Source organism: Oncorhynchus gorbuscha, linkage group LG11 (assembly GCF_021184085.1).
Source record: "Oncorhynchus gorbuscha isolate QuinsamMale2020 ecotype Even-year linkage group LG11, OgorEven_v1.0, whole genome shotgun sequence".
Lineage (NCBI taxonomy): Eukaryota > Metazoa > Chordata > Actinopteri > Salmoniformes > Salmonidae > Oncorhynchus > Oncorhynchus gorbuscha.
Genome location: NC_060183.1, coordinates 26,154,741 through 26,170,441, shown reverse-complemented (window position 1 = coordinate 26,170,441; position 15,701 = coordinate 26,154,741). Strand labels below are relative to the sequence as shown.

The following is a 15,701-nucleotide window of genomic DNA, read 5'->3' as shown; positions in this document are numbered from 1 at the left end:
GTAGCGCCCTCTATGTCCCTCCTGTGTAACTGCAGCATTTTCCATAGCAGATGCATGAGACGAAACCCAACACTTTTTTGAAATGATTATTTATTTTGTGTAGGTGAAGTCACTGAACAAAATCATTTCTTGGCAAAATAGGGAGCATTATTTAGCACATTGACTTAGCACCTCACACTGCATTTTACTTGTTTACTAACATAAATATACTGCATCGATTTGACTAATTTTACTGAGTTACAGTTACAGTTCATATAATTAGTGAATTCAAATAAATTCATTAGGCCCTAATCTATGGATTTCACATGACTGGGCAGAGGCTCACCTACTTGGGAGCCAGGCCCAGCCAATCAGAATGAGGCTTTCCCCACAAAAGGACTTAATTACAGACATAAATACTCCTCAGTTTCATCAGCTGTCCGGGTGGCTGGTCTCAGACTATCATGCAGGTGAAGAAACCGGATGTGGAGGTGCTGGGCTGGCGTGGTTACACGTGGTCTGTTACAGTTGGACGTACTGCCAAATTCTCTAAAACTATGTTGGAGGCGGTTTATGGTAGAGAAATGAACATTAAATAATCTGATAACAGCTCTGGTGGACATGTGTAACAAAACTGCACATTTTAGTGTGGTCGTTTATTGTCCACAGCACAAGGTGCACCTGTGTAATGATCATGCTGTTTAATCAGTTTATTGATATGCCACACCTGTCAGGTTGATGGATTATCTTGGCAAAGGAGAAGTGCTCACTAACAGGGATGTAAACACATTTGTGCAAAATATTTGAAACATAGCATATGGAACATTTCTGGGATCTTTTATTTCAGCATATGAAACATGGGACCAACACTTTCCATGTTGCGTTTATGTTTGGGTTCAGTATAGTTGAAGTATCTTACGACCAACAAGCAAAACATAATGCAATCTTTAATTCTAACTATAACCACTGCCACTAATTATGTTTTTAATGTAGGCCTACATGACAGTTCACAAAATCAAAAGTAGTATATTTGTGCGGAATGGAAGGTTGTCAATGAGTCAAAAAACAATTGAATTCCTTCATCTGATTGTCTGTAGCCTATAAGGCCATATAACAAGGGTGCATATTTTACCTATTTGTAATACTTTCTTTTTTTTTACATCTAGACCTACATTTAGAAACCAACAGAGGGATGTTTTATAAAACAACAAAATAACATAGTATGGGCTATAATCAGTCCTGAACATTCAGACGAATCAAATGCAGGTCATTTTAAAAACATCCCAATGGCGTCAGAGACACAAACACATGAACGCTCATGCTGCAATGCGTGCACATGCACACACGTACAAACATACGTGTACAAACACACACCCACTTAACGAAAAAAAGTACGCCAAAAAGAGATGACAGAAAAACAGACAGGGGCAAACATACAAAGAGGTCTTAATAACACTGAAAGACATATCAAAATGTTTTGCTTTCCTCGTGGATAACATTAACGATCCAAGGATGTTGAGGGATCATTAACGAGGTGGGACCTTCAGAGCTGCATCCACCTCCTCCTCTGGGCAGAGGACATGCCATTGGGCAACTGGACGTCTGGGATTGGCCAACATTTCGGACCAATGTTTCAGACCAACTCCTGTGGCACCATAACCCATGAAGGTCTTCCCGATTGCATCGTTGCTCCCAAGCTTGTCGTAGTCATACACTGTTATGACGACCTGCACTTTCTGAGTAAGAAACACAGAAGATACATTGAAACACTTACTTTACTTCCAGACTACTGACCGGGTTCTCTGCAACTACATATGGATTGATAAGGCAAAGATGCAATACCTGAATCTGCTCGAAGGGAATCTCAAAGCTGAAGCTCTCATTGAAGTAAGGGTTGAGTGTGTTCTTCTTGACAGTTGTCTTCTTCTTCTTGATTCGTTTCCCATTGTGCTGCAGAACAATCTTCACAAATGGATCTGTGAAGGGTGGATGAGAAGGGAGCAAGCCAATTTGTCAATGTTTTTTGGTAGACTTTGATCAGACAAAGCTGCGTGCTGGACAACTGGTAGACTCACGAGGGCCGATTTTTTACACATATGTCATTGGATGAATCTGCAATCGTGTGAACTGAAAACGTTGCTGATACATTTGCGAGGCCGCACAACCTTAGAGGGAATGAGAGAAGACCACTATTTGTTGAGAGATTTAAAATCACCTGATAAGCCACCAACATCCATCTTCTTTAGGTTCTTGGCCTCCATGATGTTGATAGTGAGTTTGCCAGCAGTAGGTACATAGCGCAAGGAGATGCAGACATCACCCAGTTTCTCTGCCTTACAGGTGCACACCGGAACAACATGGTGTTAAACCACCAGCCAGAATCGGATCAAATAAGGAGGAATCTATTACATTAGGTTGTGAGCTTATCCATCATGCAAATGTGAGGGTGACTGGATGGATGACCAAAGGGTTAGTAATACCACATTACATAATACCTCTTCTTTTTCACTGTTCTCCAGGTCCCTCCAACATTGCATTGGTTGTCCCAGATCCACACTGTTCATGGGGATCTTTATCTCCCCAATCACATCATGCTTTGAGAAACGGTCAAAGTCGAAGACCTGCAACACCAGGATCTTCCCTCCCAACTCCGTGTACGGGATCTTGGAGGAAAGGCAGGGGCATTAGTCACAAGTGCATGTCTGGCCAACTGATGCTCCTCGATAGAGAGAGATTTATGTCATGCATTGCTGGCTCTTATTAAAAAACAACATTGGTTAGTGCAGTTCTTACTAGGTATATCAATGTTCGGCAGTTTTCCGGAATTGATCAAAAACAGTTCAATGTAAAATAATAATTATACAATAAAACTTAACATGCCAACATATAAATACATATAACTAATATATAACTAATATATGATATATAACATATAACTAACTAACAAATCCAGACAAACAAATGAAAACATGCATTGACAGGAGACAAGTAAAAATGCATTCTTAATTCTGCATTTTTAAAGTTGTTCGGGGATACCTTGACGGATGGCAATCAGAGTACGAGAGACAAACTACGAAGGGGAGCACGGACATGGGCTCGACTTCTGCCCACGTGAACTCAGAGACCAACAAGTGATACATCATCAACAACCTGGAACACCAACACAAGCTGCTACAGAGACAGAAAACAAAACAAACAGACCCAGACATGAGACAAACAAACAAAACCACAAGGCCAAGACACCACGTAAACCTTGAAGATGAAGGTCTCGTTGAAAACCGGGCACAGGTTCTTGCGCTGGACCTTAGTTTCATGCTTCTTCTTTTTGTCTGGGAGCAGGTAGACTTTTACATAGGGGTCTGAGGTACCCCCCATATCCATGGCAGCTAGATCCTGAGCCTGGAGGATACCCACTATAAGCTTTGGAGAGAGAAGACCAAGAGGATGAGTCAGGATGATCAGGTGAAGATTAAAATCGCCCAGAGGTTCAAGACATTTCTCCCAGAAAGTCTCAATTTCAGACTTGGTTGATATTAAAACCTTATTGAACATATACAAAGTAACAGTCAAAAGTTTGGACACACCTACTCATTCCAGGGTTTTTCTTTATTTTTACTATTTTCTACATTGTAGAATAATAGTGAAGACATCAAAACTTTGAAATAACCTATGGAATCATGTAGTAACCAAAAAAAAAGTGTTAAACAAATCAAAATATATTTTATATTTGAGATTCTTCACATGTGGAGATCATCCGTTCACCAACTCTGCGTCTCACAAAGACACGGCGGTTGAAACTAAAAATATAAAATTTAGACTCATCAGACCAAAGGACAGATTTCCACTGGTCTAATGTCCATTGCTCATGTTTCTTGGCCCAAGCAAATATCTTCTTCTTATTGATATCCTTTAGTAGTGGTTTCTTTGCAGCAATTCGACCATTAAGGCCTGATTCACACAGTGTCTTCTGAACAGTTGATGGTGAGATGTGTCTGTTACTTGAACTCGGTGAAACATTTATTTTGGGCTGCAATTTCTGAGGCCGGTAACTCTAATGAACTTATCCTCCTCTGCAGAAGAGGTAACTCTGTGCCACGACTTCCGCTGAAGTCGGTCCCTCTCCTAGTTCGGGCGGCGTTTGGCGATCGACGTCATTTTCCATTGGTTTTGTCTCGTATTCCCTCACACCTGGTTTCAAATCCATCAATTACATGTTGTGTATTTAACCCTCTGTTCAACCCCATGTCCTTGTCCGGAATTGTTTCTTGTAGTGCTTGTGTACCCTATGCTGTTGGATACCGGGTTTTGTTTGACCCACTCATTTATTGTTCTGTTTACGGTGGTTTTAATGTTTTTTAAATGAAACCGTTGTAAATCAGTTTTCGCTCCCCTGCACCTGACTTCTCTGCCGCCAGTACGCACACCGTTACACTCTGGGTCTTCCTTTCCTGTGGCGGTCCTCATGAGAGCCAGTTTCATCATAGTGCTTGATAGTTTTCGTGACTGCACTTAAAGAAACTTTCAAAGTTCTTGACATTTTCCGCATTGACTGACCTTCATGTCTTAAAGTAATGATGGACTGTCGTTTCTCTTTGCTTATTTGAGTTTTTCTAGCCATAATATGGATTTGGTCTTTTACCAAATAGGGCTAGCTTCTGTATACCACCCCTACCTTGTCACAGCACAACTGATTGGCTCAAACACATTAAGAAGGAATGAAATTCCACAAATGTACTTTAAAAAAGGCACACCTGTTAATTGAAATGCATTCCATGTGAATACCTCATGAAGCTGTCTTCAAGGTAAAGGGTGGCTACTTTGAAGAATCTCAAATGTAAAATATATTTTATAACACTTTATATTTTATAACACTTTTTTGGTTACTACATGATTCCATGCGTGTGAGAGACACAGAGTTGGTGAACGGATGATCTCCACATGTGTGATTCCCACCGTGAAGCATGGAGGAGGAGGAGGTGTGATGGTGCTTGGCTGGTGACGCTGTCTGTGATTTATATAGAATTCAAAGCACACTTAACCAGCATGGCTACCACAGAATTATGCAGCGATACGCCATCCCATCTGGTTTGCGCTTAGTGGGACTAGTATTTATTTTTCAATAGGAAAATGACCCAAAACACACCTCAAGGCTGTGTAAGGGCTATTTGACCAAGTAGGAGAGTGATGGAGTGCGGCAACAGATGACCAGGCCTCCCCAATCACCTGACCTCAACCCAATTGAGATGGTTTGGGAGGAGTTGGACCGCAGAGTGAAGGAAAAGCAGCCAACAAGTGCTCAGCATATGTGGGAACTCCTTCAAGACTGTTGGAAAAGCAATCCTCATGAAGCTGGTCGAGAGAATGCTAAGAGTGTGAACAGCTGTCATCAAGGCAAAGTGTGGCTATTTTGAAGAATCTCAAATATGAAATATATTTTGATTTGTTTCACACTTTTTAGGTTACTACATGATTCCGTATGTTATTTCATCGTTTTAATGTCTTCACTATTATTCTACAATGTAAAAATAAAGAAAAACCCTGGAATCAGTAGGTGTGACCAAACTTTTGAGTGGTACTGTATATATAATCAGGGTTGGGTGGGTTACTTTCTAAATGTAATCCTTTACAGTTACTAGTTACCTGTCAAATTGTAATCAGTAACGTAACTTTTGGATTACCCAAAATCAGTGACGTAATCTGAGTACCTTCCGTTCCTTTTAGATTACTTTCCCCTTAAGAGGCATTAGAAGAAGACAAAAATGTATGTTACCAATTGATCTATTGCAGGATAAATCAATGTTAAAGTTTACATAGCTGGCCATAAATGGATGTTAAATTCTTATTTATGGGTTGGTTATGTCGGCTTCTTCTAACCCATCGCTTTCTACTACATGTAATAATACGATAAAATGATATCTTTATATTAAAAACCAAAGTCTATCAGAATTCCAGTCATTCCAATATACATTATACCCGTTGATCTTCAAGAATAGGACTTATGGAAGTATAGGTTAGCCAAATGATGTTACCGGAGCATGACCCTAAAACTAAGGATTTATTAGCCAGCCCTACTCTGTTGTTTATGATTTTGTTGTCATGGAGGACAGATTGGGCTCATTGATTCAAGTTGAAAATGAAATGCTGTGCTCATGGAATGGCATGCTATTTACACGTGAAGAATGAATGCCACATGCTACATTTTCTATAGGCCTATTGTTTATCTTTTTGTTGGTGACATTTTGATATCTTGATAATATGCAGCTGTTGAAAGGGCAAATCCACAGATGAAACAATACTGTCGCCCCGCCTCTGTTTTGGTAAAAAGCTGAGGGATGGGCCTGGAGAAATGTAACCACTCTCAGATTAATAGAGAGGGCTCTGGATGGAAGGACTGACCATCCATGATATTAAAAGGATTGTTTTAACCATGTTATGAGGCTACACAGTGTTTGTTTACATTTACAATGTTTACAAACGTTGGAATAAAACAAGTTCATATTTTGGGTTCTCATGGAGTGTGACAGCTAAACTAAGCTCATGAGGCATTTATAAGTTATATTCTTCAAGAATCAATGGATATATATACATATATATTTCATTTATAAGTCCAAAAATGGCTGTAGCAAATACAGATTGCCCATTTAAGTCTATCAGAAGTGTGCAAGTTTGAGCATGTGTCCATTAGGCCTATGGATTATTATTTTTCATCAGTATAAATGACATTGAGCAATAAAAGCATCACTTTTATTCCATAGGCTGGGATCCACACTATGCAGCTGTTGGAAGAGCATATTTTTCACTGGCTGTCCACTGGTTTCAAAACCAATGATTGATAGGCAGCTTAAACTTCTTGAATTCAACCATTATTGGGTTCAAATACACATTTAGATTTGTAACAGCAAGGTGAAACAAAATGTAATTTGCACCTTTTTTCAATGCTGATTTGAATGTCATTGAGAAAACGAAGAAGTGTCAAAGATTTCTTTTCCGCAAGCATCCTTTCTGAATTTAAAAGTACTCCTCTAAGTAATCATCTAGTTTTTCAAAAGTATCTGTAATCGGATCACAATTTTTTGTCTGGTAATGTAACGGATTAGTTACCGTTTTTTAAATAATCCCTTAAATTGTAATCCCCACCCCCCACCCCTCCATTTGTTATGTACACTGCTGCTACTCGCTGTTTATCATCTATGCATAGACACTTCACCCCTACCTTCATGTACAAATTACCCCAACTAACCTGTACCCCCGCACACTGACTCGGTACCGGTACCATCTGTATATAGCCTCGTTATTGTTATTTTACTGTGTTACTTTGTATTATTTTTTACTTTAGTTTATTTGGTCAATATTTTCTTAACACTTCTTGAACGACACTGCTGGTTAAGGGCTTGTAAGTAAGCATTTCACAGTAAGGTCTACACTTCTATTTGACTCATGTGACAAATAAAGTTTGATTTGATGTAACAGATGACATGTAATCCGTTACTCCCCAACCCTGTATATATTATACATACACTACATGGCCAAAAGTATGTGGTCACCTGCTCATTGAACATCTCATTCCAAAATCATGGGCATTAATATGGAGTCCTTTGCTGCTATAACAGCCTCCATCCACCCTTCTGGGAAGGCTTTCCACTAGATGTTGGTGTCATTGCTGCAGGGACTTGCTTCCATTCAGCCACGAGAGCATTCGTGAGGTCGGGCACTGATGTTGGGCGATTAGGCCTGGCTCGCAGTCGCCGTTCCAATTCATCCAAAAGGTGTTTGATGGGGTTGAGGTCAGGGCTCTGCAGACCAGTCAAGTTCTTCCACACCGATCTTGACAAACCATTTCTGTATGGTCCTCGCTTTGTGCACGGGGGCATTGTCATGCTGAAACAGGAAAGGGCCTTCCCCAAACTGTTGCCACAAAGTTTTAAGCACAGAATTGTCTAGAATGTCTTTGTATGCTGTAGCGTTAAGATTTCCCTTCACTAGAACTAAGGGGCCTAGCCTGAACCGTGAAAAACATCCCCAACCCATTATTCCTCCTCCACCAAGCTTTACAATTGCCACTATGCAATCGGGCAGGTAGCATTCTCCTGGTATCTGCCAAACCCAGATTCGTCCGTCAGACTGCAGGCTGATGAAGCGTGATTGATCACTCCAGAGAACACGTTTCCACTGCTCCAGAGTCCAATAGCGGTGAACTCTACACCACTCCAGCCAACATTTGGCATTGTGCATGGTGATCTTTTGCAGCTGATCGGCCATGGAAACCCATTTCATGAAGCCCCTGACAACAGTTCTTGTGCTGACGTTGCTTCCAGAGTGTTGCAACCGGGAACAGACTATTTTTACGAGCTCGCGCATCAGCACTTGTCTGGTCCCATTCTGTGAGCTTGTGTGGCCTATCATTTACATTACATTTAACATTTACATTTAAGTCATTTAGCAGACGCTCTTATCCAGAGCGACTTACAAATTGGTGCATTCACCTTATGACATCCAGTGGGACAGTCACTTAACAATAGTGCATCTAAAACTTAGGGGGGTGGGGTGAGAGGGATTACTTAACCTATCCTAGGTATTCCTTAAAGAGGTGGGGTTTCAGGTGTCTCCGGAAGGTGGTGATTGACTCCGCTGTCCTGGCGTCGTGAGGGAGTTTGTTCCTTCGTGGCTGTACCGTTGTTGCTCCTAGACATTTCCACTTCACAATAACAGCACTTACAGTTGATCGGGGCAGCTCTAGCAGGGCAGAACTCTGACGAACTGACTTGTTGGAAAGGTGGCATCATATGACAGTACCACGTTAAATGTCACTGAGCTCTTCAGTAAGGCCCTTCTACAGCCAATGTTTGTCTATAGAGATTGCATGGCTGTGTGCTCGATTTTATACACGTGTCAGCAAGTGTATAGGCTGAAATAGTCGATTACACTAATTTGAAGGGATGTCCACATACTTAACTAATGTCACACACCAGTTAGGTTAGTATTTTGCTGTTTTACATCTTTGCTAAGTGTATGTACTGATTGTAAGTTGCTCTGGAGAATAGCATCTGCTTTAGTAAATAACAGAATTGGAACAAAAGTGCTGTGCTGTCATTTATAAGGCACTGTGTTTTGCGCATTCATGAGACATAGCAAGACAATCCCGAAATGGGAATTGCACAAAAAATTTAAGTAATTGTCTGAGGATGGTGCTGGACCATCTGAGGTAAAAAGAAAAGGGGACTGTTTGATGGAAAAAGCTTTAAATAAAGGTTCAAATCCAGGCCATGTGACGTGATTGCGCAAAACGCAGGGCGCTAGTCATACAGTATTAGTACAGGGGCCTCTTTTGACAAAGTATCGTACCATACAACAAGAGGACTTGGCACTACCTGGGCATCTGTGAAGTTGTAGTCCAAGGAGAACTCCAGTTTCCCCAGCTTCTCCTGCTCCTTCTCCTCTCCTTCCCCTTCTTTCTTATCCCCTTCTTCCTGAATAATAGAGCGCAGACACATATTTTCTGTGTTTGTTTGATACTGCATGGCACTGTCTATGTTCCTCACGTTCATGGGAAATGTGTGTGTTTCATCCCTTCCCCATCTTTCCCCTGTATCCATCTCACCTTATCGCCACCCTCTCCTCCTCCTTCGTTGTCTGCCTTCCTCCGGCGGCCAGCCTTCCTCTCCCTCACTTTCTTTGTTTTTTTCTTTTTCCCAAAGCATTTTTTGAAGAGGCAGAAGGTGCAGCATCCTACCAACACCAGCACCACTACGACGATGGCCACAACTGCCCACATAGGGACTACAGAAGAAAGTGGCAACACAATTTTACATCTAATGACGTACTGTCTATCTTAGCATATGACAAACTATACCAAGATACTTGAAACAGGGAGGGAAGCATAAAATATACCAGGACAAGTTGGAAGTCTATTCTTTCACCCTAACGTGCTCGATGTCGACTAGTGGATCACATCGGAATAAGGGACAAGGTTTGTTAATGACAGCGAAAAACAAATCTTAAAGGAAAACATAATTGCTATAGACTTTGATGGGGTTGTAATGTCACAATGTACACAGAAGGGAGGCTGTACCAATATACAGTTGCGGTCAAATATTTGTGGCACCGTTGCACGATTCACTATTTCTTCTCAAATAAGTTGAAATGTAAAAATAAAAATATTAAACATTGGTGTATTTGTTTGATTTACTTCTGCACAGGAACAACATCAAAAATGACACATTGACTTTTCTCAACGAGGTAAAAAAATAAAAAATGTCCTGGGCTAAATTGTGAAAAATTCAAATTCATTTGATTGGAGGCAAGTCATTCTTGTTTACGGTGTAATTTATGTCACCTGTGGTAAGTTGTAGGTGACTACAGGGCAACAATAGTCATTCAAGCAGTTTTGAAAGACTAAACAGAAATTTCTTCTCCATCGCACTCCATGATAAAGTGCAGAGGTGCCAATATATTTGTCCGCAACTGTAGGTATATTCAAAGTAAATGCACATGGAGAATGAAAACGTTATTACTTTGAATCATTCCTGTGAGAAAAGAGGAATGATATTATAAAAGGAAGATGATGAAGTGACATTGTGGATTCCGTGTTCCATTCCATAGTTCTAACATCTGTCATGGCTTATATGTACGGTCCTATAGCTCTTATTCTATTTTTGTCACCAACTCTCACTCAGTCCCTCCACCCTAAACAATCCACGAGAGATTTAAATTGCCACATCCAAGGATCAGGACCCAAGCAGATTTCAACCTTCCACGATAGCTACAGAGATGACATAAAAGTTAGGAAAACAGCATCTGTGTAGTCCTCAGTCTTGTCCAATTCCATCTGCATGCCAGGAACTACTTACGTGGCAGATGGCCAATCTCATTCATGAACTTGCTCTTCATGTGGTCATAGTTGTGGTGGCCGGGGTGGTGTGCTGGAGGGACGTGGGCAGCTGGCTCCTCTACTTGCTCTGGCTCTTTTTCATGTTCAGGTTCTGGTTCTGCCGGCTCCGCAGCCCGACGGGCCCGGAACTGCACACTGGCCATCCTCATTCCAGCTGATAAATAGCAGGTACAGGGCAAGGAAGCATAGGGTTAATTGGCCCCAAACAAATTCTTGTTGACCAGGCCATGTTGACACAGATAATGATGATTGATAGAATAAGATCATTCGTTGTCTCATGTGTTTACATGATCGTGTGGATAGTTCAGAACATTCAGGTTTCTAGTTGCAGTGTGTGAATTCCAGTAGGCTAAACGTGTATGTATTACCCAAAAGTGTGTGAGCGTCACCTCCTTCAGAGAACACCGGACAATAAACCAGAAGCTCAACCAGGCTGACCTTAATCCCTCTTCCTCTCATCTCATCCCACCCCTCCCCATAACCCACCATGTCACCCCCCCCCACACTCCCTCTCTCGCCATATCTATCTATCCCTCTATCTATCTATCTATCCCTCTATCGCTCTCTCTCTCTGCTGACACATAACTGGATTATTACAGTATTAATCCAAAATCCCAGACCCCCCGATGCTTAACTAAAAGGTGGTTTACCCCCTCCCATTCCCCGCCCTCCCAAGCCACAGTCCCAGCATCTCCTACCCGCTCTCTCATAACTGCCACTGGTTTCAGGAGTATTGGGTCTATATCTAGTCATTTCAGAGGATAATGTTCAATGGAATGTACTGTGAAAGCTTAATCACCAGCTTTACATAACATTTCCTTGGCTTGTCCCTCCTCCTTCCTTACAATTCTGCCTATTTCTAGACCATCTTTAAAATGCAATAGATGCATCTAGCGCTTCACCATGAATACATATGAAAATGGAAATTTGAGGAAGATAAAAACATATTAAGATTATACAGCTGTACAGCTAATGGTGATTGCTTCATGAAAGCATAGTATGAAGAGTAGGGAAATAGGGGATGAACTGAATGTGTGTGTAAGACATTTTCAGGTTCAATTACGTATTTTCATATCTCTGCTCTGCACCTCACCCCTTTTTTTTAGATGTGACTAATTCACTACATGATCAAAAGTATGATGTTCGTCAAACATCTCATTCCAAAATCATGGGTATTAATATGGAGTTGGTCCCCCGCCTTCCTCCACCAAACTTTACAGTTGGCACTATGCATTTAGACAGATAGCATTCTTCTGCCATCTGCCAACCCCAGACTCGTCCGTCGGATTGCACTTTGTCCTTCGGACTGCACTCGTTTCCACTGCTCCAAGGTCCAATGGCGGCGGGCTGTACACCTCTCTAGCAGACGCTTGTCATTGCGCATTGTGATCTAAGGCTTGTGTGCGATTGCTTGGCCATGGAAACCCATTTCGTGAAGCTCCCGACGAACACTTCTGCTGACATTGCTTCCAGAAGCAGTTTGGAACTCAGTAGTGAGTGTTAGAAAATAAAATAAAATGTTATTTGTCACAATCGCCGAATACATTTACATTTAAGTCATTTAGCAGACGCTCTTATCCAGAGCGACGAATACAACAGGTCTTACAGTGAAATGCTTACTTACAAGCCCTTAGCCAACAATGCAGTTTAAGAAAAATAAGTGTTAAGCAAAACATTTAAAATAAAAGTAACAAATAATTAGAGAGCAGCAGTAAAATAACAATAGCGAGGCTATATACAGGGGGTACCGGTACAGTGTCAAATGTGTACCGGTTAGTCAAGGTAATTGAGGTAATATGTATATGCAGGTTGAGTTAAAGTGACTATTCATAGATAATAAACAGAGAGTAGCAGCAGTGTAAAAGGGGGGGGAATGCAAAAAGTCTGAGTAGCCATTTGATTAGCTGTCCAGGAGTCTTATGGCTGAGCAGTTGCCATACCAGTGATGCAACCAGTCAGGATGTTCTCGATGGTGCAGATGTAGAACTTTCTGAGGAACTGAGGAGCCATGCCAAATCTATTCAGTCTCCTGAGGGGGAATAGGCTGTGTCATGCCCTCTTCACGACTGTCTTGGTGTGTTTGGACCATGATAGTTTGTTGGTGACACCTAGCAACTTGAAGCTCTCAACCTGCTCCACTACAGCCTGTCGATGAGAATGGGGGCGTGCTAGTCCACAATCATCTCCTTTGTCTTGATCACGCTGAGAGAGAGGTTGTTGTCCTGGCACCACACGGCCATGTCTCTAACCTCCACCCTATAGGCTATAGGTCTCATTGTTGTCGGTGATCAGTGTCATCGGCAAACTTAATAACGGTGTTGGGGTCTTGCCTGACCGTGCAGTCATGAGTGTACAGGGAGTACAGGAGGGGACTGAGCACGCATCCCTGAGGGGCCCCCCATGTTGAGGATCAGCGTGGCGGATGTGTTGTTACCTGAAAAACTCCCCGGTCCTTTAACGATTACAAGCATACCCATAACATGAGGCAGGCACCACTATGATTGAAAATATGGAGTGTTCAGTAATGTGCTGTAATGGATTTGCCACAAACATAACACTTTGTATTCAGGACAAAAATGTAATTGCTTTGCCACATTTCTTGCAGTATTACTTCAGCATTTTGTTGCAAACAGGATGCATGTTTTGGAATATTTTATACTGTACAGGCCTTCTTTTCACTCTTTCAATTAGGTTAGTATTGTGGAGTAACTTGAATGTTGTTGATCCATCCTTAGTTTTTTCATATCACAGCCATTAAACTCTGTAACTGTTTTAAGGTCGCCAATGGACTCAAGTTGAAATCTCTAAGTGGTTGCCTTCCTTTCCTGCAACTTAGTTAGGAAGGAGGCCTGTATATTTGCAGTGACTTGGTATATTGATACACCATCCAAAGAATAACTTCACCATGCTTAAAACAATATTCAATGTCTGCTTTTAAATTATTATTTTTTACCCACCTACTAATAGTTGCCTTTCTTTGAGAGGCATTTGAAACCTCCCTGGTCTTTGTGGTTGAATCGGTGTTTAAAATTCACTGAGGGACCTTACAGATAATTGTATGTATGGGGTACAGACATTAGGTAGTCATTCAAAAAATAATTTAGATACTATTATTTCACTCAGAGTGAGTCCATGCAACTTATTATATGAATTGTGAATCAAATATTTACTTCAGAAAGTTTTTAGGCTTGCTCTAACAAAGGGGTTGAATACTTATTGACTCAAGACCTTTCAGATTTTCATTTGTAGTAGATTTGTGAACATTTCTTAAAACCTAATTCCATTTACAAATGATGGAGTATTGTGTGTCGGCCAATGACAAAATATCTCAATTGAATTATTTTTCAATTCAGGCTGTAACACAACAAAATGTGGAAAAAAGTCAAGGGGGTGTGAGTACTTTCTGAAGGCAATGTACCTCTTTATTTAGGTTGATGGTATGACGTTGAAACAATGGCATTCATTCAAACAAAACATTTTACTATCTACATTGAAACAAGGTAAAAAATAACATGTCTAATCAAATATGGAATTAATCTTCTTTTCAACCACCCCAATATATTATACACTGAGTGTATGAAACATTAGGAACACCTGCTATGTCCATGACAGACTGACCAGATGAAGCCAGGTGAAAGCTATGATCCCTTATTGATGTCACTTGTTAAAATCACTTCAATCACTGTAGCTGAAGGGGCGGAGACAGGTTAAAGAAGGATTTTTAAGCCTTAAAATAAATATACATGTTTCTGCGTGGAATTTCCTACATCATTTTAAACGCATACATAGTTATGATTTTTATGTAGAAATTAGATTGATGAAACAAACTGTTAGTCATGTTAAGTCATTGTATTTAAGTTAAAGTTTTACCCAAATGTCAATGTTTACAACGCTGGTTGAAAAGAGATGAGAACAGTACTGATGACTTTTTACAAATCCATGTTGGTTCCACGTCACAAATGGCTATGAAACAACATTGATCCAATAAGTGTGTTCCCAGTGGGAAAAGCAATTCTCGTCTATGCAACTGTTAACAATTCTTAGTGAGCTTCAAGAGATTTCAGATGATGATTATGAAATGAAATCGCATTGGGCTTACCTGTTAATATTTTCCCCTCTGTCTTTTAGATCATCAATTTGGAATAAACCACTTTTGTGTCAAAATGGCCCATGGGAACCCTCACACACCCATCGTTCCTTCCTTCGTGAATATTCCAGTGACTATTATGCCTGTCAGCTTGCCCCCCGCCCCCATCCCCCCCCCCTTCTAAGCTAAAGCGCTGTCAAATCACTAAAGCAGCCCTTGACGTTAATCTCGCTCTCCCCCTCCCCCTCCCTATAGGGGTATGTCAACAACACATCTGTTGCTCTATCTCTTGGTTTAAATTGAAATTCCATAAGAGCAACAGTCGTAGCCTTTTATTTAACTTCCCTCACTTTGTAGGGAGATCAAACTCATTGATCAGTCTGTGGTTCTCGCAGTGAGAGTGGAAGAGTGCCTGTTCGATCATTAGATTGAAGTGGTGGTTTTGTTTATCCATCAAAGCTGAGATTGAAGTGCATCCCCTCATCTCCCTCCACTAATCCTCAGGACATAGCTATCCTCTCAGTCAATCATCTATCTGGGGAGTACTTTCATTGAGAGTGGATAGTTCATCCTGTTCATCCATTTTAGAGTACAGAAAACATTCATTCAAAGGAATCTGACAATGAGTGAAAATCGTAGAATAAGAAACCACACAAATGTTTATTTTCAGCCCCTCTGAATCTGGCATGTTGGAGCACCAATGGGGAAAAAATGAAATGAGGAACATTCTAATTCAAGAGTTTGACT

General features: G+C 41.0%; 1 protein-coding gene across 1 annotated transcript; it reads right to left on the bottom strand.

Moving 5' to 3' along the window:
- Positions 1 to 85: 85 nt before the first annotated feature.
- Positions 86 to 15,090, bottom strand: syt5b (synaptotagmin Vb). The gene is made up of 9 exons (XM_046369157.1): positions 14,967 to 15,090; positions 10,827 to 11,021; positions 9,578 to 9,756; positions 9,348 to 9,446; positions 3,232 to 3,399; positions 2,475 to 2,642; positions 2,195 to 2,312; positions 1,822 to 1,955; positions 86 to 1,715 (listed from the first exon to the last, which is right to left on the bottom strand). The coding sequence occupies exons 2-9, from the start codon at positions 11,014 to 11,016 to the stop codon at positions 1,506 to 1,508; spliced, it is 1,266 nt and encodes a 421-aa protein (XP_046225113.1). The 5' UTR covers positions 11,017 to 11,021; positions 14,967 to 15,090; the 3' UTR covers positions 86 to 1,505.
- Between the last annotated feature and the right edge of the window lie 611 nt (positions 15,091 to 15,701).

Coding starts and splice junctions, on each gene's coding strand:
- syt5b (XM_046369157.1), bottom strand. CDS start 11,016: ATGAGGATGGCCAGTGTGCAGTTCCGGGCCCGTCGGGCTGCGGAGCCG. Junction 9,757..10,826: donor TGAGATTGGCCATCTGCCAC/GTAAGTAGTTCC, acceptor TTTCTTCTGTAG/TCCCTATGTGGGCAGTTGTG. Junction 2,643..3,231: donor ACGAGACCTTCATCTTCAAG/GTTTACGTGGTG, acceptor CTTTCCTCCAAG/ATCCCGTACACGGAGTTGGG.